At 42.2% G+C, this 24,770-nt stretch overlaps 1 protein-coding gene across 4 annotated transcripts in view; it reads left to right on the top strand.

Moving 5' to 3' along the window:
* The window catches only part of LOC110498373 (rho guanine nucleotide exchange factor 10), an 80,514-nt gene that overhangs the window by 17,634 nt on the left and 38,110 nt on the right, over window positions 1-24,770 (top strand). For 2 of the 4 annotated variants that reach the window (XR_016489025.1, XM_036954985.2), the window contains exons 2-15: window positions 5,386-5,508; window positions 14,220-14,675; window positions 17,029-17,373; window positions 18,303-18,339; window positions 18,498-18,577; window positions 18,951-19,007; window positions 19,405-19,589; window positions 21,003-21,119; window positions 21,860-21,965; window positions 22,157-22,347; window positions 22,442-22,621; window positions 23,335-23,451; window positions 23,681-23,773; window positions 24,246-24,416. Coding sequence is in view for 2 of the 4 variants with exons in the window: in XM_036954985.2 (XP_036810880.1) it covers window positions 5,386-5,508; window positions 14,220-14,675; window positions 17,029-17,373; window positions 18,303-18,339; window positions 18,498-18,577; window positions 18,951-19,007; window positions 19,405-19,589; window positions 21,003-21,119; window positions 21,860-21,965; window positions 22,157-22,347; window positions 22,442-22,621; window positions 23,335-23,451; window positions 23,681-23,773; window positions 24,246-24,416 (2,258 nt within the window). In the remaining 2 variants the exon portion in view is untranslated. The remainder of the gene's footprint in view (window positions 1-5,385; window positions 5,509-14,219; window positions 14,676-17,028; window positions 17,374-18,302; window positions 18,340-18,497; window positions 18,578-18,950; window positions 19,008-19,404; window positions 19,590-21,002; window positions 21,120-21,859; window positions 21,966-22,156; window positions 22,348-22,441; window positions 22,622-23,334; window positions 23,452-23,680; window positions 23,774-24,245; window positions 24,417-24,770) is intronic. The other 2 variants (XR_016489026.1, XM_036954986.2) reach the window with 1 other exon arrangement.

The following is a 24,770-nucleotide window of genomic DNA, read 5'->3' as shown; positions in this document are numbered from 1 at the left end:
ATATCTTGTTAACAAACTATAGTTTTGGCAAGTCGGTTGACAGACAAATTATTTAACTTATAATTGACTGGATCACACTTCCAGTGGGTCAGAAGTTCACATACACTACGTTGACTGTGCCTTTAAACAGCTTGGAAAATTCCAGAAAATCATGTCATGGCTTTAGAAGCTTCTGATAGGCTAATTGACATCATTTGAGTCAATTGGAGGTGTACCTGTGGATGTATTTCAAGGCCTACCTTCAAACTCAGTGCCTCTGCTTAACATCATGGGAAAATCAAAAGAAACCAGCCAAGACCTCAGAAAAAATATTGTAGACCCTTATCAAGTCTGGTTCTTCCTTGGGAGCAATTTCCAAAAGCCTGAAGTTACCACGTTCATCTGTACAAATAATAGTACCCAAGTATTAACACCATGGGACCACACAGCCGTCATACTTCTCAGGAAGGAGATGCGTTCTGCCTCCTAGAGATGAATGTACTTTGGTGCGAAAAGTGCAAATCAATCCCAGAACAGCAGCAAAGGACCTTGTGAAGATGCTGGAGGAAACCGGTTCAAAATTATCTATATCCACAGTAAAATGAGTCCTATATCGACATAACCTGAAAGGCCGCTCAGCAAGGAGGGACTGGTGCATTTCTCAAATTAGATGTCATCATGAGGGGAGGAAAATTGTGGATCTATTGAAGCAACATCTCAAGACATAAGTCAGGAAGTTAAAGCTTGGTCGCAAATTAGTCTTCCAAATGGACAATGACCCCAAGCATACTTCCAAAGTTGTGGCAAAATGGCTTAAGGACAACAAAGTCAAGGTATTGGAGTGGCCATCACAAAGCCCTGACCTCAAACCTATATAAAATTTGTGGGCAGAACTGAAAAGGTGTGTACGAGCAAGGAGGCCTACAAACCTGACTCAGTTACACCATCTCTGTCATGAGGAATGGGCCAAAATTCACCCAATTTATTGTGGGAAGCTTGTGGAAGGCTACCTGAAACATTTGACCCAAGTTAAACATTTTCAAGGCAATGCTACCAAATACTAATTGAGTGTATGTAAACTTCTGACCCACTGGGAATGTGATGAAATAAATAAATGCTGAAATAAATATTTATCTCAACTATTATTCTGACATTTCACATTATTAAAATACAGTGGCAATCCTAACTGACCCAAGACAGGGGATTTTTACTAGGATTAAATGTCAGGAATTGTGAAAAACTGAGTTGAAATATATTTCCCTAAGGTGTATGTAACCTTCCGACTTCAACTGTATATGTAGCTTAAAAAACAAGTTTCATGAATCAATAATTTGCTAGTAACAGATGACATTCATATTCTGAGTATCTCTAAAACTCACTTAGATAATACCTTTGATGATACAGTGGTAGCAACACAAGATTATAACGTTTATTGAAAATATAGAAATGCCAATGGTGGAGGTGTAGATGTTTTATATTCAGAACCACATTCCTGCAAACAGACACTGCACTTGACACATTTATGAAGTTGCTAATAAGCATGCACCCATTAAGAAAATGAAAACTGTTAAATCCCTGTAAATTGATGAGGAATTGAAAAATGGTATGGTTGAGAGGGAAGAGGCAAAAGGAATGGCAAATAAGTCTGGCTGCACAACCGATTGGCAAACTTATTGAAAATTGAGAAATCATGTGACTAAACTGAAAAAAAGAAGAAGAAACTACACTATTAAACCAAGATAAATTAAATAAAGAATGATAATAAAAAGCTTTGGAGCACCTTAAATGAAATTCTGTGGAAAAAAGGCAAACTCAGCTCCATCCTTCATTGAATCAGATGGCTCATTCATCACAAAACCAACTGATATTGCCAACTACTTTAAGGCTCCATGGATTAATGAGGAATTGAAAAACTGTATGGTTGAAAGAGATGGGGCAAAAGGAGTGACTATTAAATATGTCAGCAACTCTGACTGGCTTAAATTATGTTAATAAACTCAACAAAAAGAAGAAACTGTATTATGAAGTCAAGATCAAAAACCTTTGGAGTACTTTAAATTAATTATGGGCAGAAAGACAAATTCAACTTTCATCGAATCAGATGGCTTAGTTATCACAAAGCCATTTGATGTTGCCAATTATTTTAATGATTACGCCATTGGCAAAGTAGGCAAATTTAGGCAGAAATGCCAACAATGAACAGTGAGCCATCGTACTCATGCATACAAATAAAATAATGAAAGGAAAGGAAAGCATTGCAAGTTTTTAGAATTTTGTAAAGTTAGTGTTCAAGAGGTGGAAAAAATACTGTATGTAGCTCCCTCCAGTAACCACGAGCACAACTGTTCCTTGATTTTAACTGGTGGTTTTATTCTGTATTTATTTATATATATATATATATGTATTTATTTATTTATATATATATATATATATATATATATATATATATATATTTATATTTGTATTTGTCAGATTCATCACCTTCCGTGAGAACTATAAAGTACTATAAAGTAAATGAAAATACAGTTAAGAACACTCTTACAACTTTCTTGTCTTATGAGTGACTTATTAGCTTGGTATAACTCTGAAGTGCATACATACATAAGCAGTTTAGCCGGAGCTTTAACAGTATCAGATTAAACACATGAATAAAGGAAAAATACCTAATTGGCTGCTTATTACAGAAGGGAGGAAATCAAACTTCACACTTCTTATTCTTGGCATGAATTCACGCTTCCTCCTTAATTATTATAACGTTACCATCCTAACATACATGCTTCAACCTTTACAAACTACACCTGTAGACACAGCGTGGGATTGCCTTCACTCCAAAACTGTGTTGCTACGATAATAATCCCCGTTCCAACAGTTCTTAGCCACGTAGTTCCGCTTGTCTTGCCATTTCCCCCGCATAGCGAACACGTAAAGAATTCAAACAAAAAACAACAACATAGACTGACAGGTTAATTGTCAGTTATCGATCAATAATGACAAACCTCTTGGCATTGACTCTATAGCTGACTCTTTACCCACTCCTATCTGTCATATCTTAAATCTGAGCCTAGAGGAAAGTCTTTGTCCTCATGCCTGGAGGGAAGCCAAACATTCAGCATGCTTATAGAGACGGTCACTCAACATGTACTGCACTGACACAAACGACTGATGGTTGGTTGAAAGAAGAATATAAGAATATTGTGGGAGCTTCTCTTTGGTGTACCGCAGGGCAGCTCTCTAAGCCCTCCACTCTTTCCTATTTTTACCTATGACCTGCCACTGGCATTAAACAAAGCATATGTGTCCATGAATACTGATGATTCAACCATCTATGCATCAGCAACCACAGCTAATGAAGTCACTGAAACCCTTAGCAAACAGTTGTATTCTGTTTAGGAATGGGTGGCCAGTAATAAACTTTTCCTGAACATCTCTAAAACTAAGAGCATTGTATTTGGTATAAATCATTCTGTAAGTTCTAGACCTCAGCTGAATCTGGTAATGAATGGTGTGGCTGTTGAACAAGTTGAGGAGACTAAGTTACTTGGTGTGACAATAGATTGTTAACTGTCATGGTAGATTCAATGGTTGAAATGATGGGGAGAGGTCGGTCCTTAATTAAGAGATGCTCTGCTTGTTTGACACCACACTCCAAAAAGCATGCCCTGCAGTGCTAGTTTAGTCTTATCTTGATTATTGTCCATTTGTGTGGTCGAGTGCTGCAAGGAAAGGCCTAGTTAAGCTGCAGCTGGTCCAGAACAGAGCTGCACGCCTTGCACTTCATTATAATCAGAGGGATAATATAAATACTATGCATGCCAGTCTCTCTTGGCTAATAGTTCAGGAGAGACTGACTGCATCACTTCATCTTTTTATAAGAAACATGAATGTGTTGAAAATTCCAAATAGTTTGCATAGTCAACTTACACACAGCTGACACACACACTTAACCTACTAGACATGCCACCAAGGGTCTTTTCACAGTCCCCAAATCTAGAACAAATTCAAGAAAACGTACAGTATTATATAGAGCTATTATTCAATGGAACTCCCTTCCATCTGGTTTCAAAAAACAAATAAAGCAACACCTCACGGTACAATGCCTCTCCTATATTTAACCTAAATTGTTTATTTGTATGTATTGATATATAGTCTACGGGTGCCATTTTTAAATTGATGTTGTTCTGTTCTTGTCAATTTAATGTTCTGTATTATGTAATGTTTCATGTTTTGTGTGGACCCCAGAAAGAGTAGCTGGTGCTTTCGCAACATCTAATGGGGATCCTAATAAAATACCATGGTGTGAACCTGTCAGCCCCACCATGTTTACACACATAAGGTCACTGACCCTAACTATATGTGTTCCCCTAGGGAGTCCCACGCTACCCTCAGTGGATCAAATAACCCTGCTCTGACACACACACACACACAAATACACCACATTAACTGACTGTTTGTGGGGCGAGAGGACATTTTTTTTTGTTTCTTGATGTTGTTTTTATTTGTCTTTATTAGTTGTGGTTCAGATGTCTGGCGCTCAGACAAAAGAGCCAGGAACATAATGCTCCACTTCTCCACTCCCCTGGTGTGACTTGACTGAGATTGAGTAACTTGGAATAAAGAGCATGTGGTTGGCAATGGTTGCTTGGTTTTCCATTGGTGGGGTGTAATGCATTGGGAAATACCACAGCAATTATGTATGGGAACATTCTTCATGCTAACTAATCTAAAAAGTATATTATATGCCATCTTTTGGCATTCTTCCATGTATTAGTACTTATGCTCATACTTACTTATACTAGTGATGGGGGCAAAAATCAATGCAGTTACTTATTATTTATTATTATTATTATTATTATTATTATTATCATCATCTTTGGGACAATATTATATCGATATTTGATGGATTTGTAGCGTTAGCTAGCACTAGTTAGCTCTACCTGCGCTAAAAGTCTGGTATTTTTCATCCTATAGCTTGTTCTCTTTAAATAATGAGCCAACATGTTTTCAGCACTTTTATTTCCATGACTGATCAAAAACACATTTTCTCTCTCTTGTTTCTCTGCTGCAGACATATAGTGAGCAATATGTTTGGAACATCAAATCGCAGTATCGAATCACAATACATATAGAATTATGAGAATCGTGAGAATCGCAATACATATCATATCATCACCTAAGTATCGTGATATTATCGGATTGTGAGGTCCATGGCAGTTTTAATCCCTAACTTATACCATGTGACCTTACCAGGCAAAACTCTAGTTAGGCTAAAACTTTTCCATGTAGCCCGGAAAAACTCGGGACCTGGTGATGTTTGGGAACATTCTTCTATGCTTGGCTAATTGAATACGTGTACAGTGAATCACAGCGTGCCACCTCTGACATCCTCCATGTGTGTGTTTCCTCCAGGGTCATGTGTGATTGAAGAGGACCACCACCACCACCACCAGGCTGCTGAGGGAACCTGTATGCCCAGAGAAACAGCAACCAGTATGGACATTGTGGAAGACTTCCCTCCCCCGCCTCCGGAAAGTAAGTAATGCCAACATCCTCCTCTCCTCCCCTCTCTCTCTCTGACTCAATCTCTCCCAGCACTTGTAAATCCCCCCGTAGCCAATGAGAACACATGCTGCTGCTCAGGCCTGTGGACAGCTCTGTTTATGGTTTTCTATGCTGAGATGAGTGAGGCGCTACTTGGTAATGTCATTATGTCATGTCCGTTGGTAGATTTAGCTTGTCGTCCTGAGATGTTATCAGACTGTAGTGACCATCTCTACTTGTCCCTTTGTTACGCCTAGTGCAGTTTGTGTGTTCTTGTTGATGTTTTTGAGTAGTCAGTTAATGTTGCTCAAACTAACAGGTCCTAAAGGCTGTTTTGGCTGATGATGATGGGGATCTATATATCATATTTCTGTTAGCCCTGTTTATGGTAACAGGTCTTAAAGGTCTGTTTTGGCTGATGATGATGGGGATCTATATATCATATTTCTGTTAGCCCTGTTTATGGTAACAGGTCTTAAAGGTCTGTTTTGGCTGATGATGGGGATCTATATATCATATTTCTGTTAGCCCTGTTTATGGTAACAGGTTTGAAAGGTCTGTTTTGGCTGATGATGATGGGGATCTATATATCATATTTCTGTTAGCCCTGTTTATGGTAACAGGTCTTAAAGGTCTGTTTTGGCTGATGATGGGGATCTATATATCATATTTCTGTTAGCCCTGTTTATGGTAACAGGTTTGAAAGGTCTGTTTTGGCTGATGATGATGGGGATCTATATATCATATTTCTGTTAGCCCTGTTTATGGTAACAGGTCTTAAAGGTCTGTTTTGGCTGATGATGGGGATCTATATATCATATTTCTGTTAGCCCTGTTTATGGTAACAGGTTTGAAAGGTCTGTTTTGGCTGATGATGATGGGGATCTATATATCATATTTCTGTTAGCCCTGTTTATGGTAACAGGTCTTAAAGGTCTGTTTTGGCTGATGATGGGGATCTATATATCATATTTCTGTTAGCCCTGTTTATGGTAACAGGTTTGAAAGGTCTGTTTTGGCTGATGATGGGGATCTATATATCATATTTCTGTTAGCCCTGTTTATGGTAACAGGTCTTAAAGGTCTGTTTTGGCTGATGATGATGGGGATCTATATATCATATTTCTGTTAGCCCTGTTTATGGTAACAGGTCTTAAAGGTCTGTTTTGGCTGATGATGGGGATCTATATATCATATTTCTGTTAGCCCTGTTTATGGTAACAGGTCTTAAAGGTCTGTTTTGGCTGATGATGATGGGGATCTATATATCATATTTCTGTTAGCCCTGTTTATGGTAACAGGTCTTAAAGGTCTGTTTTGGCTGATGATGATGGGGATCTATATATCATATTTCTGTTAGCCCTGTTTATGGTAACAGGTCTTAAAGGTCTGTTTTGGCTGATGATGATGGGGATCTATATATCATATTTCTGTTAGCCCTGTTTATGGTAACAGGTCTTAAAGGTCTGTTTTGGCTTATGATGATGGGGATCTATATATCATATTTCTGTTAGCCCTGTTTATGGTAACAGGTCTTAAAGGTCTGTTTTGGCTGATGATGGGGATCTATATATCATATTTCTGTTAGCCCTGTTTATGGTAACAGGTTTGAAAGGTCTGTTTTGGCTGATGATGATGGGGATCTATATATCATATTTCTGTTAGCCCTGTTTATGGTAACAGGTCTTAAAGGTCTGTTTTGGCTGATGATGGGGATCTATATATCATATTTCTGTTAGCCCTGTTTATGGTAACAGGTTTGAAAGGTCTGTTTTGGCTGATGATGATGGGGATCTATATATCATATTTCTGTTAGCCCTGTTTATGGTAACAGGTTTGAAAGGTCTGTTTTGGCTGATGATGGGGATCTATATATCATATTTCTGTTAGCCCTGTTTATGGTAACAGGTCTTAAAGGTCTGTTTTGGCTGATGATGATGGGGATCTATATATCATATTTCTGTTAGCCCTGTTTATGGTAACAGGTCTTAAAGGTCTGTTTTGGCTGATGATGGGGATCTATATATCATATTTCTGTTAGCCCTGTTTATGGTAACAGGTCTTAAAGGTCTGTTTTGGCTGATGATGATGGGGATCTATATATCATATTTCTGTTAGCCCTGTTTATGGTAACAGGTCTTAAAGGTCTGTTTTGGCTGATGATGATGGGGATCTATATATCATATTTCTGTTAGCCCTGTTTATGGTAACAGGTCTTAAAGGTCTGTTTTGGCTGATGATGATGGGGATCTATATATCATATTTCTGTTAGCCCTGTTTATGGTAACAGGTCTTAAAGGTCTGTTTTGGCTGATGATGATGGGGATCTATATATCATATTTCTGTTAGCCCTGTTTATGGTAACAGGTCTTAAAGGTCTGTTTTGGCTGATGATGGGGATCTATATATCATATTTCTGTTAGCCCTGTTTATGGTAACAGGTTTGAAAGGTCTGTTTTGGCTGATGATGATGGGGATCTATATATCATATTTCTGTTAGCCCTGTTTATGGTAACAGGTCTTAAAGGTCTGTTTTGGCTGATGATGGGGATCTATATATCATATTTCTGTTAGCCCTGTTTATGGTAACAGGTTTGAAAGGTCTGTTTTGGCTGATGATGATGGGGATCTATATATCATATTTCTGTTAGCCCTGTTTATGGTAACAGGTCTTAAAGGTCTGTTTTGGCTGATGATGGGGATCTATATATCATATTTCTGTTAGCCCTGTTTATGGTAACAGGTCCTAAAGGCTGTTTTGGCTGATGATGATGGGGATCTATATATCATATTTCTGTTAGCCCTGTTTATGGTAACAGGTCTTAAAGGTCTGTTTTGGCTGATGATGATGGGGATCTATATATCATATTTCTGTTAGCCCTGTTTATGGTAACAGGTCTTAAAGGTCTGTTTTGGCTGATGATGATGGGGATCTATATATCATATTTCTGTTAGCCCTGTTTATGGTAACAGGTCTTAAAGGTCTGTTTTGGCTGATGATGATGGGGATCTATATATCATATTTCTGTTAGCCCTGTTTATGGTAACAGGTCTTAAAGGTCTGTTTTGGCTGATGATGATGGGGATCTATATATCATATTTCTGTTAGCCCTGTTTATGGTAACAGGTTTGAAAGGTCTGTTTTGGCTGATGATGGGGATCTATATATCATATTTCTGTTAGCCCTGTTTATGGTAACAGGTCTTAAAGGTCTGTTTTGGCTGATGATGATGGGGATCTATATATCATATTTCTGTTAGCCCTGTTTATGGTAACAGGTTTGAAAGGTCTGTTTCGACTGAGACACTGATGGTCAGTCTAGCTCCCTGAGGGCCTTTTCATGATGGGCAGACCGTGTAAACACATTCCTCTCTGGAGCTCGTGGGCTGTGGAACGAAGGAGTAAGGAGAAGGAGGAGGAGAAATGTGCCACAATTGCGAAGGGCAGACAATGTGCCTCAGTATCTGAGCCCTGGCTGAATACTGCAGCATCAGGCACGCGCGCACACACACGCACCACAGGGAATGGAACAGGCCAGAGAAATGCCTCATCTCCAGCTGGGCAGCCACTTGCCTTGTTGCCGTGGCGATGCTGGAGCACATTGTAAGCCTACTCATTGAGCAGAGCAGTGTGGCAGAGAGGAGAGGAGGCACGGGAACAGAATCCATATTGTGGTTATTAATTGACAATGGATGTTGGGGACAGGCCTAGTTTTCTCTCTCTCTGTGTGTGTGTGTGTGCTGGCTAGAGAGAGAGTATTGAGCAGACTGCAGGCACACATTCTCACAGCGCCAACTATCCATGGCTTCATCATTTACACTTGATCGTGACCAAATTATTGAATGGGCAATTTAAACGAATAATCTGTTCAAGCTTTTATACAATCTCTGTTCCATCACACCCTGCTCTGCTTTACTTGGACCAGCCTGTGCGTCAGAGAGTAGACACGCACAAGAATGAATATGCATCCCATGGCTCAGCAGTGAAACATCCCTCCAGGCAGTGGCTAGCTGTGCCTGGTCCTTCTAGCTGGTCCGACACAGCTATTCATTATCACAGATGGGAACAGCAGATGTCACCTCTTCCCAGGTTTTCCCTCCTAATGTTCTGCTCTAGCGCCTTCAAAGTTTAGTTTCAGGGTGTACATAGAGGTCAGAGGTCACAGCAGAGTCACAGACCATTGTCATAACTTCAGACTGAGGGCTAGACCACTTCCTGTCAACCCCTTAGGGAGTCATGATGGGGATTTAGACTAAAGGGCTCATAGTGCTGTAGAGCTTCAAGGACTTTTGGGTCTCTGAGTGATTGATCTGTGTATTGGAACTGGGGATAAGGACTTATTTAAGCCTGAGGGGTTAGTAACCTTTGAGTAATGTATTTGATGGTTAGTGAGCCTAACCTGTAGCCTTACTTACCGTTGTGTATTTATGTTAGACAGTGTTGTTTCTAGTAACAGCTGTCTAAATGTCAGCTTAGAGTTTACTCAGTCAAGCAGGAAGTATTTAGCCAGCACAGGAAACGGAACTGATGTGAATAGGGGTCAAAGGGAAAAAGGTGTAGATCTATACTGAGAAATCTTAGTAGGAAATCTTCTCATTTAGATGAGAGGGTTGAATTGTTACCTCTGGTTTGGTCATTCAGGAAATTGTGCCAGAACTTAGAGAAAAGGAGAGAAAAGGGAATTTTACTCAGTTTCTTAGCGGGAACAGTCAGGATATGAGAGTTTACCTTGGTTAACCTAGTCGTGGGGAAACCTGAATCCTGATAGGACAGTCGTGTTTGTACTGGAACTGAGTCGCGTGGGAAATCTGTGGTATGTTTAGGAGCAGAGGTATGCCCGTTTCTGTTAGATATGTCCGCCACGGCCAGGGAGATAAAGTAGCAGTCTCAGATGGGGTTGTGACCTCTTAAACTGAAGCTCCTGCCTCCCATAGGGAAACTGTGTAATAGGAATCTGGATCCAATAGCAAGTCCATGTACTTGGACTCCTGTAGAGAGAAGTGGATGTTTGAATGGGCTGAATACAGAGCATTCCTTTCATCTATACCACCGATGACTTCTGACTGTCACCTTCTGTGAACCCTTTGCCAGCATTCAGCAGGGATTCTAATGTCATGGATTTTTCTCTCTCTTTAGGCTACAGACTTTCCTCTCCTCTTTACACCCCTCTCCCTAATTCACCTCCTTTATTCAGTATGTCAGAAAGTACAAGAGAAGTGCTCGCACAACGGCTGTCCATTTGATTTGACAGGCTTTTTCCTACGCCTTACACAATGGTGTCAGTCGGTGTCCTCAACCTGAATAAACCCCCTGATACTAAACCTACACACGGCCCTCCCAAAGGAACCTCATATAGCGGTGAAAAGAACAATAAACTGGAGAGCAAGACCAGGTTTCCTCTAACCCACCACCATGTCACTTTAAGTCCTCTGAATTAGGTCTGTGGTGACATTTACATTCCATATGCATCCTCAGCACAGTTTAGGTCAGAGAGAGAAAGTGGCTTTCGTTCTTCATCTCTATTCCTTCATCAACATTGATCTGAAAGGAGATAAGGAAGGAAAGCCAGTTTGGACTATTGAGATGCAGCCCAGGATTCATAGGAAAAACATGTTTTTTTCTGGTCATTGGGGGTGTGACGACACTGCTCACCGAACTGCATCGTGTGGAGGATGATGTTAAAAATATTTGTTGGTCTGATGTGATTAATGAGGAGCATCCAGACACTGCATTTCAATTATTGATCAACATGCACCTAATAAGAAACGGACTGTTAGAACTGTTCAGGCTCCATGGATTGATGAGGAATTGAAAAATGGTATGGTTGAAAGAGACTGAGCAAAAGGAGTGGCTAATAAGTCTGGCTGCACATCTGACTGGCTGGTTTACTGCAAAATGAGAAATTATGTGACTAAACTCAACAAATATAAGAAGAAACTGTATTTTGAAACCAGTACATTAAATTAAGTTATGGGCAGAAAGACAAATTCAACTCCATCTTTCATCGAATCAGATGGCTTGTTCATCACAAAACCATTTGATATTGCCAATTATTTTAATGATTACTTTCATTGGCAAGTGGGCAAATCTACAGTGGTTGCTCCACTAAAAGTTGTGTGATTATGCTGCGGGACTTAGAGGTAATTTGTGGTTTAGTACGGTACCCTGCGTCACCACTTCATTGCTCCAGACCAGCGCAAGGGGGAGTTAGAGCACTGATTATGCTTTTGGGTCCTACTGTGTCTCTAACTGACAATGAATGGGTGACATAAACCTAAATAGAAACTGATAATTGTGCACAACTTCAGTATTACTTACTAAAACTGTTGTTACACTAAGGTTTTTATTTTGTTAGGATTATTTTGCTCTTACTGTACTGTACTGTACTGTAGGCCACTGGTCACGTTATACAGCGCCTGAGTGGCGCAACGGTCTAAGATACTGCATAGCAGTGCAAGCTGTGTTGCTACAGATGCTGGTTCAATGCCTTGACTGGGAGACCCATGAGAACTGTCGTTTTTTGGTTTCTCTCCCTCTAAAAACAGAAATAAATAATTCTAAATAACAAACTGGCATTATTTACAAATTAGTAACAATGTCTCACCCCATGTTCAAGAATGGCCCTTTTCTCGCTCATTTTACGTTATTTGAAAACGAAATAATCTCCAAAATATTGTTATTTTTTAAACAAAGTGATTATTACTATTAGTATTATTAATTTAGAATTATATAAAAGCCCCTTGGATATTCTCACAGATATATTATTACCCTGTTATTAGCAGGACAATATATATTGGTCATATTGGTCATGGCTCCCGAGTGGCGCACAATGGTATTGCCTTGCAGTTCTCCAGCTGTATACACTGAAAGCGTGCAAGGTTCAAGGCACGAGGGCAGGGGGCACGGATGGGCCGCAGAGCCGCGCACAGAAGACCGACCTAGCCCATGGGGAAGGGAAGAGGAGGAAAGGGGACAGGGGTGGACACCCACCCCTCCACACAGGCAACACTTTAAGGGCCATTGCACTAATAACGGAGCTGACTAGGGAAACGTTCCAGCTGTTCTGTTTTTAGTGCCAGTCTGCACGTTCAAACTAAAACAATGTAAATAATAATGGCATCTTTATGTTTTCGTTAATAAAATAATGATAAAAATACTCTTTCAAAATGCCGATTTGTTTATTTAGTTTTTAGTTTAGTTTTTATTTTTCGATATACTATAGGCCGACCGTAGGTGACTTGAGTCTCAATAGTGTTGAGTAATATGCTGTTAAAAGTGGTGTAGGTCTTATTTATTTAAAGAGCATATTGAATTTAGAAGCAATAGGAAATGAAGCGCTGCTCTGAGACAAGCATGGGGACCGGTCTTGATAAAGCAATGAGATTTTTATTTTCACTGAATCTCCGTTTGGGTATTGGTTACACTACAATTATACAATTAGGGTGTAGAAATGCTATGCTCTTAGTCTAATCTTTATATAACTAGGCAAGTCAGTAAAGTACAAATTCTTATTTAAATTATTTGCTAAGAGAGACTGGCATGCATAGTATTTTAGTTTAGCCCTCTGATTACGGTGAAGAGCAGTATGTACAGCTCTGTTCTGGGCCAGCTGCAGCTTAACTAGGTCTTTCTTTGCAGCACAACCATATGACTGGACAATAATCAAGATAACTAGAGCAGGCAGGACTTGCTTTGTGGAGTCAAAAAAGCAGAGCATTTCTTTATTACGGCCAGACCTCTCCTTCTTTGTATAACCACTGAATTTACATGTTTTGACCATGACAATTTACAGTCTTAGGTAACACCAAGTCATTTAGTCTGCTCAACTTGTGTATCAGCCACACCATTCATGACCAGATTCAGTTGAGGTCTAGAACTTAGGGAAGGATTTATACCAAATACAATGCTCTTAGTTTTAGAGATGTTCAGGACCAGTTTATTCCTGGCCACCCATTCCAAACAGACTGCAACTTTTTGCTAAGGGTTTCAGTGACTTCATTAGCTGTGGTTGCTGGTGAGTATATGGTTGATGCCAGTGGCAGGTCATTGGTAAAAATAGAAAAGAGTAGAGGGCCTAGAGAGCTGCCCTGCAGTACACCACACTTTACATGTTTGACATTAGGAGATTAGGTTAGGATTAGGAGATTCCATTAACGAAAACCCTCTGAGTTCAATTAGATAGATAGCTCTGGATCCATGATATATCAAAGGTTGAAAAACCATAACACATACGTTTTCTCAACAATAGGTTATGGTCAATAATATCAAAGGCTGCAATGAAACCTAACAGAACAGCTCCCACAATCTTCTTATTATCAATTTCTTTCAACCAATGTCTATTCATAACCACACAGTGGGTGGTGGGTCAAGTTGGGACCCTCTACCAAGTTAAATATGAATGCAGACCCACCCTTTTGCTAATTACAAACCTGCATTCATATTTAACATATTTGGCTTTTCAACCAACCACCCACTGTGTGACTATGAATAGACATTAGTGGGGTCAGGCGTCGGTAACCTCACATTTTTGGAGAGAAGGGAAAATAACTACATTTGAGCTTTTGCCGATCTTTGAGCATAATGATTAAACTTCACTTATTCTACTTGCATATGTCTCATGTTCTCTCGCTCTATCCAAAGCCACACAAAGGTAAGCTGTATTTCTCTGACTCCAACTCTCTCTCTCTCCTTTCTGTGATTAGTGTTGGTGGACGAGGTGCCCTATGCCGATGAAGAAGAGGGGGAGCAGTTTGAGTTTGATGACAGTGGGGATGAGTTCCCTGAGGCAGACCGGACACCCCATGCCCCTCCAGCCCCAGACTACGGGGACAAGGCCCAGATCAATGGTGTGGCCCCTCACCCACAGCAGGAAGGACCAGACCCCCGGCCCTCCAACCCGGAGCCCACAGCAGCAGCAGCAGCGGACACAGACACAGTGGCAGCTGAACCACCAGTTCCAGTAGCCATGGCTACAACAGACACAGTGGCATCAGCACCGGATCCTCCAGTAGCCAATGCTCCAACAGAAACAACAGCTCCAGTGGCAGCAGCAGAAGGGGACAAGACTTCATCTGTCCAAGCTGGCGCAGACCGTGACTTACCCCCTCCTCCACCCCCAGAGGACTCCACTCCTGTAGGAACAGACTCCGTGAACACAAGTTAGTGAAAACAAGTGTTCAGTTTTCCTCTTTATCACCTGGATGTCTGAGGATAGATCCTCTGTCTCGTTGTAGCCTAAACATACACAAATAATATACCACCACAACCATATCATTGTTCCACACTGAGTGGGTGCTGTACAGTAGTTGGTGTCATGCAGTCCATTCTTAGTGCATGTTTTGTGCCTACACATGTTGTATTACCTCATTCTGACACATGCGCCATGTCAGGCTGGAAAATACATTAGTGTAGTCCAGCCTGGTATCACTGGCTGCCTGGTTCAGGGTGGCTCTTGGCATTCATCACACACAGCTTGACACCACCAGAACACTACCCCTCTCTCTCTCTCTCTCTCTCTCTCTCTCTCTCTCTCTCTCTCTCTCTCTCTCTCTCTCTCTGTCTCTCTGTCTCTCTCTGTCTCTCTCTCTGTGTGTCAGAGGAGAGAGGTCAATCGCCCCAGTTAGACTCACCCCACATTTTTACTAGAGACTCCAACAACCTCTTGCTAACACACATTCCATGCACTTCCCTCTCTCTAGCACTCACCTCCCAAGTTCCTATGTCTCTCCCCCTCTGACGATTACATCCTAGTCCAATTGAGAGTCCAGGCCCCTCTCCTCTCCAGTGTCTGACCAGTACTGTTTGCTTCGCAGCATATGTGTCTGTAGTGTGTTCTAGTGGGTGTATTGTGATTTATCTCTTCTGACCACAGGGCCCGAGACGAGGTGTGTGGTGTAAAACAGTAAACACACTACGGTGTGATCGAAGGCTTCAGAGAAGGAAGGCCCACAGGCTGAGATTTGAAGTAGTGGAAGTTAAATGTTTAAGTCACAGTATTCTTCTTCAGTCTTCTGCAATGATCGCAAGTTGGAGTGCTTAGTCACCTAACCAATGATAGACATGATGTGGTCTCATCAAATTGCTCTCATGGAATTTTATGGCAGTACTTTTTAGTATTTTGCAATTGTGCAAAGTAATCTGATAACAAATGAGTTCCAGCACATTTGGAGCCTTTGGAGTGTTACATTTGGAGTGTGTAACTGTAGCTATGTTGATGGGGATCCTTTGGAGCAGTGTGTAATTGTAGCTGTGTTGTATTAATGGGGATCATTTGGAGCAGTGTGTAACTGTAGCTGTGTTGTATTGGTGGGGATCATTTGGAGCAGTGTGTAACTGTAGCTGTGTTGTGTTGGGAGAGATCATTTGGAGCAGTGTGTAACTGTAGCTGTGTTGTATTGGTGGGGATCATTTGGAGCAGTGTGTAACTGTAGCTGTGTTGTGTTGGTGGGGATCATTTGGAGCAGTGTGTAACTGTAGCTGTGTTGTATTAATGGGGATCATTTGGAGCAGTGTGTAACTGTAGCTGTGTTGATGGATCATTTGGAGCGGTGTGTAACTGTAGCTGTGTTGATGGATCATTTGGAGCAGTGTGTAACTGTAGCTGTGTTGTATTGGTGGGGATCATTTTGAGCAGTGTGTAACTAGCTGTGTTGTGTTGATGGGGATCATTTGGAGCAGTGTGCAACTGTAGCTGTGTTGTATTGGTGGGGATCATTTGGAGCAGTCTGTAACTGTAGCTGTGTTGTGTTGATGGGGATCATTTGGAGCAGTTTGTAGCTGTGTTGTGTTGATGGGGATCATTTGGAGCAGTCTGTAACTGTAGCTGTGTTGATGGGGATCATTTGGAGCAGTTTGTAGCTGTGTTGTGTTGGTGGGGATCATTTGGAGCAGTTTGGAGCTGTGTTGTGTTGATGGGGATCATTTGGAGCAGTTTGTAACTGTAGCTGTGTTGATGGGGATCATTTGGAGCAGTGTGTAGTTGTGTTGATGGGGATCATTTGGAGCAGTTTGTAACTGTAGCTGTGTTGATTGGGATCATTTGGAGAAGTTTGTAGCTGTGTTGTGTTGATGGGGATCATTTGGAGCAGTTTGTAACTGTAGCTGTGTTGATGGGGATCATTTGGAGCAGTGTGTAGCTGTGTTGTGTTGATGGGGATCATTTGGAGCAGTTTGTAGCTGTGTTGTGTTGATGGGGATCATTTGGAGCAGTTTGTAACTGTAGCTGTGTTGATGGGGATCATTTGGAGCAGTGTGTAGTTGTGTTGATGGGGATCATTTGGAGCAGTTTGTAACTGTAGCTGTGTTGATGGGGATCATTTGGAGCAGTTTGTAGCTGTGTTGTGTTGATGGGTATCATTTGGAGCAGTTTGTAACTGTAGCTTTGTTGATGGGGATCATTTGGAGCAGTGTGTAGCTGTGTTGTGTTGATGGGGATCATTTGGAGCAGTGTGTAGCTGTGTTGTGTTGATGGGGATCATTTGGAACTAACTGTGTGTTACATTTCCATTGCAGATAAGGAAGTGTCCAGTGATGACCCTCCCCCGGCCGTCCCCAGGACCACCTCCCAGAGGAAAGTCAACCCCTACTCTGTGATTGAAATCACCCCCCTCCAACTACAGCAACTGGAGCAGCAGCATGGGCCCGTCCCTACCTCTTCCTCACCGGTTGAGAGGGTAGGAGGAGAGGGGGAGAGGGAGGGGAAGGGCCAGGATGTTCCCCCCGCCAGCCCCCTCTGTGTCCCACCGGGCTACTCTGTGCCCGTGCCCTGTGGGTACGCCACCCCCTCTGGTGTGCCCCTCATTACGCCAGCCTACACTACGCCCGTCATCATCCGACACTTCTCCGTGGACGAGGAGGGTAAAGGAAGAACACATCCATGGTGGAAACATGTAGAATTAGGATTTGAACAGCCATTCCTGCTATTCCTTCTACTCTGTTCTGCATTCATATTGAAAACCTCATATTGAAATACTCCGATATAGTGTTCCTACAATGAACAGAGCACTGAAAAGTAGGAACAGAGCACTGAAAAGTAGGAACAGAGCACTGAAACGTAGGAACAGAGCACTGAAAAAATGTGGTGGGAACTGTTCAAACTTCTTCTCATTCATTCTCCTTAGTGGAATTCCCCCATACTCTCCCCCTTCTTCACCACTGACTTTGGGATGAGAGGCCATGACACATGCATGCTCTGTACTCCCAGCAAATATTTCCTCTCCTTTCTTCTTCGCATTTATTTTTCCTAAAACCTTGCCTCAAGGAAGTGGGGACTAAATTTAGCCGCTTGCTAAACTCTGTGTTGGCTGTTAGGATTTTCCTGTTTTCTCTTTAATGTTACAGTAGTAGTTAAATGTGTGCCTTGGCCAGTCTGAGGGGAAATTGCAGTGTAATTAAGCTACCCAACACATCACAGAGGGTTACTCCTGTTTTAAAGTATTTTGAAAGATATATTCTGTAGTTGTAATCTTAACACGTTGACTGATTGTTCCAATATACTGTCAGGTTTATCGGTTGGAAATGTTATGTGGCACGCAAGGCTATCATAGCAGAAAATATGTGAACATGTATTAGTTATCAGATTGTCATTGCCGTTTTTTGAATGAGCAATCTAATCTGAGGTCCTTATCAATCAATTTCAGGTCGTATTTTTTTTATCTCTTTGATGCTAATTTAGTTTCAGTGATGGCTGCCCCCTGGTGGCAGTAGCTAAGGTTTAGTGCAAACTGCATGCAACGTTAGGGAAGGAGTCATCGATATAGATTTTTGTTCTCTCTCTCTCCCTCCAGATACTGTGGTGGGGACAGGCAACGTTTCTGTTGATATGTGAGTGACTCGCTTGCCAGGCTCTTTCTTCACTGATCTGTTTTATTTCATCCAGACTGGACTTGATCTGCCAGAATTTGTGATGATGTGGATACTTGTTTATTTGTGTTGGAATAGCAGATGGTTATTATTTCTCTATTTTATTCAAATGTCTGCAGTGAAGAGTATCCTGCCATCAGAGAGGAGGATGCTTTGTCTAAATGGGTGTCGGACCCTGCAAACACAGCCTGGATGGAAAGTAAGTTATCCTCTTCATTTTCCAATGAGAAATATGTCATTTTCCACAATGATCTGTTTATTTTCCTTTTCCATTTCCATTTGTATTTACCTAGTTTATACTTTTTGCTTGGAACACAACAGGACAGGGATTGTAAAGTTCTGAGTCCAGCCTGAATCTGTCCCGTGCACAATGCATAACTACGCTTTGGTGTTTTCTTTGGGAATTCACTTGAGTAAAAAATAGACACTTCCTTCCTCTTGGTCCTTTTGAGGAACCAGGCTCTTGTGGGTCTCTCCTCTTGCCTTCCCTGAGATTGTATCCTGTCCGTTGTGTGAAGCTTAATTTCACATTGAGACCTTGTTAATTCAAACACTGTTTCTTTGTCATTTAGATCCAGATGAAGTAATTTATGATGACGTGCCCAGAGAGAACTCTGACTCCACTACAGGTCAGTGCTGTATCCTTTTTTCTCTTTCTATTCTGTCAGTCTTTCTTTCTGTTTTTCATTGTACTGTCGTTCCTCTTTTCCACAGCGTTTTGTGACTTTTGCATATTAATGTCTTTACCTCTTTTGCATTTCTAAAACATAATGTGCTGGAATTATTCAGCAGAAACATTTGATGTGCCCACAGTGCAAACACAGTGCAAACTGTGTTATGCTGTACAATGTTCAGTTGATGCACTAGAACTGACAAGTAGAATTCATGCCAAGGAATCTGATCTGAATATGGTCAGGCTAACTTACTGTACATGAATACAAATTGCACCATTGCAGTTGAAAAGGTATTTCACCCTGATTGTAATGCTGTTCCCCTTGATTTGAACCCTTTCTCCTCGTCCCTCAGAGCCAGACGAGATGATCTATGATGATGTGGAGTTTGGGGAGGAGGGCTGTGGCAGCTCCCTGGACAACGGTTGGAGTTCCAGCGAGTTTGAGAGCTATGACGAGCAGAGTGACGGGGAGGGCCGCAGGGAGAATGGCCTGCCTGACGCCTTCATGAGAGGGAAGCCCCCACAAAGGAAGACCCATGTGTGTAAACTCTGTCTCTCTGGGGAGGGAGAGGTAGGGAGAAGAAGGGTGAAGAGATTGAGGAGACGAGGGGGAATTTGCTAGAGGAAGGGGATTATATATACTATGGGGAGTAGAAGTTTGAGAGAGGATATGTGTCTCACCAGGAGATGCACAAAGCTGCAGATGGACGCCACAGATCAACAGACGCTAAGGAAGGATACACTCTTAGAACAACAACAAAAAAGGTTATATCTAGAACAGTGGAGGCTGGTGGGAGGAGCTATAGGAGGATGGGCTCATTGTAATGGTTGGAATGGAATACATTGAACGATATCAAACAGATTAAGCATATGGAAACCACATGTTTGGCTCTGTTCCATTTATTCCATTCCAGCCATTACAATGAGCCCATCCTCCTATAGCTCCTCCCACCAGCAACCACTGATCTAGAACCTAAAGTGGCTCTTCAGCTGTCCCCATAGGAGAACCCTTTTGATTCCAGGTAGAACCCTTTTGGGTTTCATGAAGAACCCTTTCCACAGAGGGTTCTACATGGAACCCAAAAGGGTTCTACCTGAAACCAAAAAGGTTTCTACCTTTGACCAAAAAGGGTTCTCCTACGGGGACAGCCGGAGAACCCTTTTGGAACCCTTTTTTTTCCCGAAGAGTGTCATTTATGTCAGCGTCTTGAACATATGAGGAAGCAGAAGCAGTGGCACACAGTGAATGTCTAATCAAATGCAATATCCAGTTAAACAGAAGATTCATAAATATTTGACATCCTCATATTTGAAATGAAAAATCATTCAGCAAATGTCAATACACATTTTTACACACTAGGCTTATTCTTGTCTTCCTGCTGTACATGTTAATACTATGCTCTCGATAATATACAGTTCATTTGTATATTTGGTTTTGAATTGAATGGCCTGCTTGTTCATTCAGCCCAGAGGTCTTGCCAGGGAGGTCTCAGTGTTATAACTCAGCTGTCTGCACAAAGTGACTGCTTGGCTTCTGTAGCAGAGATTGGCCCAGTTAAAGGTAGCCTCAGTGAAATGCAGCACGGTAGATATTACGACGTGATGAGATCGATGAGATGCAGAACATTCTCAGAGTCACGCAGAGTATCTACGCATGTGAATGGTTCGCTTCACGCTGTTAGAGTGTAGTAGATACAGGACCAAAACACTGGAGAAGTTTAGTCTCGCTCTTCAACGCTCTTAGTTGTTTGCTGAAATTGACCCACTACGCTCTGCGCATCTACATCATATCACTGAGTCTACCTTTAAGATTTCTATGTGGGTCGGGAGACAAAATATGGGTGAGGAGGCAAGGCCTTAGCTGTGGTGAGGGTGGGTGGATTGGGGTGAGGGGCTGACCACCTTCTGAGGATCTGCCTGGTAATGCTTCAAATGCTCTGCTTTTGTTTAGCTTTCTCAAGATCTGACACGCTTGAAAGAACACTATGAGAAAAAGATGAAAGATCTTATGGCAAATACAGTGGGAACGGTAGAGCTGCAGCAGATTAAACAGAAACACGAGCAGAAGGTAAATGTCATTATCATGGTCGGTGTGTGTTGTCACCCTCCGCTAGACAAAGTAGATCCTCCTTAACCCCGACCTCCCTCACGGTGTCCCTCACTGACTGACTCAGACCTAGTCCCTTCATCCTGAGCTTATGTCTGGTGGTGAGTTTGTCTCTACTGCATTGACCTGTGCCACTAACCGTGTGGGTGTTGAGGCAACTGCATCTCCTAAGTGACATGCCTTTAGGTCTACGGCGTACTGAGACACCAGAGCAGCTGAGTTGTGTGTAGGCCTAGACAGGAGGTCCGTACAGGATCATCCCAGTCCACGCCTACAGAACATTTTCAAACAAATCTATAATAAAAGATAGTTATGTAGTTCTACTTTTCAGCAGAGGGTTGTAGCAGTCTAGGTAAATCTTCTGAGACTCTACCCTGGCTAATGAAAGAGCTTCTAAACTACTGACATTCCCTATTTACAGGTCTCACATAGAGAGATTGAAGTTAAGTACACATCACTTAAGCCCTTATGCATCTGTGAGAATATTTGAGTTTAGATTGACTCAGTTCAGCTGCTGTCACAGTTGCTGTCTTCCTCTGGTCCACCCTGCTCTCCCTGAGGTCCTGCTCCTGTATTTACATGATCTGCCATCTTCCCTTCTCTTCTAACACAGTTCCTATCTCCTCCCTAAGTGTTTCAGTAGCATGCTGTTCTCTCTGTCTGCTCTGAGTGCTATTTACTGTTGTTGACGTTACATGAAGATGCAAAAGCTGGTGAAGGCAGCGAGAGATGGGACCAAAGACGGCCTGGAGAAAACCAAAGCAGCAGTGAGAAGGGGAAGGTCGTATATCAAGACCCACTGTCACGGTAAGATTAAGAACAGAACATGGACTATGGTCCTTAATTCACACTAGTCAGTTAATTACACTGATGTATCTGGGATAAAAATGCAAGCACTTTACATTGTAACAGGGGAATCATCCACTAACAATGTGTATTAACCTCCTGGGTGATGCTCATCGGATTTAAGCTGACCTCGTCTCTCCTGTTTATCTCAGAGAGGAAGTCAACCTGTTTTGAGGATGAGGAGTCAGAGCTATTCATCGAAGTGGAATGCTTCAACATGGAGCCAGTGCTCAGTCCCGTCCCTGAGGGTCTCTCACAACAACAGGTGGTGAGGAGGTGTATACTGGGCTCCATATTAGAGAGTGAGAAGAACTATCTGGATGCACTGAAGCGGATTTTAGAGGTATGTTATTTTACAGTTTATACATTTCGTATAACATTTCTCAAATTTCCTCAAGGAAAATATTTACTACCACATCTTTATCCTCTCTTATCAGCAATATGAAAAGCCACTTTTGGAGATTGAGCCCAGGTTGCTAAGCGATAGGAAGCTGAAGGTGACATTCTATCGTATCCGGGAGATTCTCCAGTGCCACGCCCTGTTCCAGATCGCCCTGGCGTGCCGCGTGGCCGAGTGGGACAGTCTGGAGATGATCGGGGACGTCTTTGTAGCCTCGGTGGGTTGGTGGACAAGTGTAGGAAGGATTCCGTGCTGGGGAACCCACTGTAGGAAGGATTCAGTTCCACTTTTAAGATGGGTGGAAGAGTAAACCATTTGACAGTGGTCATGTGGTCAAAACTAGTGGACAGAAACATTCCTTTACTCACACCATGTCCTGTACTGTGCTTCACCATTGAACACAACACTGACTGAAGCGATAGTGCAAGTTTACCATGACTCGTTCTATAGGAATTAGTCCCTTGATTACACACACACATGACACACACACATGACACACACACACACACACGACACACACAGCTGTACTGGGTTCTTGGAGGAAGTGCTCCACCCTGGTGTCTCTGCTGCCTAGCAACCCAGTCAGGGGTCTTCAAACAAAGTCTCACCCAGTAACCCCAGTTCTCCCTCTTCCTGAGGTTTGTTACTGTTTGAAGCATGACCACAACAAAGGAGCAGGACACAGCATTTGTGACCCATGTGCTGTGTGCCTTCTTCCTTACTGTCCTCTCTCTCTTATCCCTGGCCAGAAACAACCATCATAATACACTGTCCAACTAACAGCTTATTTTAGCCCTAGGAAGCCCCATTCCTTTGTCTGGTACCATGTTAATTCCATCCCTGACTGTAATTGTATCGGACTCGTATGAGGTGTTGATGGCTTGCTCTCTCCCCTTTCTGTCCCACCCTCTCTCTATATCTGGGTCCCAGTTCTCCAAGTCCATGGTGCTGGATGCCTACTGTGAGTATGTGAACAACTTCAGCACAGCCATGGCGGTGGTCAGGAAGACGTGTGCCTCCAAACCCAGCTTCCTAGACTTCCTCAAGGTCAGTCAGAGCACCATTGTAAATATATATATTTTTTTAAGTATGCTCCTGTGAAAATACAGAGATACAGCTATGCAGAATATGCATCGCTGGCTCTATCCTAAACCTAACTCCGTATAGGGACCTGGGGTTGATTTCAGACTGAACCAAAACACTTTGTGGTTCTGTATTGGATTGCCCTGCACTGCAGCAATCAGCAATCATTGATTGTCCTCTTCTCTCTCCTCAGCAACGTCAGGACACCAGCAGTGACCGGGTCACTCTCTACGGACTCATGATGAAGCCCATCCAGAGATTCCCTCAGTTCATTCTACTGCTGCAGGTATCTATTTCACTGTAACGTCCACACTTAGTGCCTAGAGTACATATTACACGTCTACCAGCGGAGGGCGCCACATATTCACTACCAAAGAGCTCTGCTGTTAAGAATGCACCATGCAGAGAGAGTGCTGTGTAGTGTGCATACTCTTGGGAAATAATTTCTGCTTCAGGTGCTTCAAATTTGATCCTCACTCATAATTATTATGACTGAGGATAACATTTTAGACTGCCCATTGGGCTTCTGAAAGAATCTGAATAGTTTTAAACTGATGTTATGCCAGTGTAGAGATGTTCTGGATGTGATCGGTGCTCTGTTATATTCTGAATGTGTTATCTCTCCATGCTGTATGGCAGGACATGTTGAAGAACACACCAGTAGGCCACAGTGACAGACTGCCCCTACAGATGTTATGTCATGTTACAGTATGTTATGCTATTCTGTGGTGTTCTGACTGTGATACAATGTGATACAGGACATGTTGAAGAACACACCAGCAGGCCACAGTGACAGACTGCCCCTACAGATGGCCCTGACAGAACTGGAGACCCTGGCTGAAAAGCTCAATGAGAAGAAGCGGGAGGCTGACCAGCGCTGTGAGATCAGACACATAGCCAAGGCCATGAACGAACGCTACCTCAACAAGGTATTGCTCGAACACACACACACACACACACACACACACACACACACACAGTCTTGTATAACTAACCTTTTGGGGGGACACAATTCAGTCCCATTATTTAAAAAATCCTATACTGTAACCTTAACCCCAAAACCTAACCTTAACCCTAAACCTAACACTAGCTCCCAACACTAAAACTAACAGTAGCTCCTAACCCTAAACTTAATTCTAACACTAATTCTAACCTTAACCCTAAACCCCCTAGAAATAGTATTTGACCTTGTGGGGATTCACAAAATGTCCCCAGTTGGTCAAATGTTTGTTTGTTTGTTTACTATTCTTGTGGGGACTTCTGGTCCCCATAAGTATAGTTTA

The sequence above is a fragment of the Oncorhynchus mykiss genome, chromosome 19, assembly GCF_057628025.1.
Source record: "Oncorhynchus mykiss isolate SJ-2025 chromosome 19, ASM5762802v1, whole genome shotgun sequence".
Lineage (NCBI taxonomy): Eukaryota > Metazoa > Chordata > Actinopteri > Salmoniformes > Salmonidae > Oncorhynchus > Oncorhynchus mykiss.
This window is presented reverse-complemented; position numbering and strand designations above follow the sequence as displayed.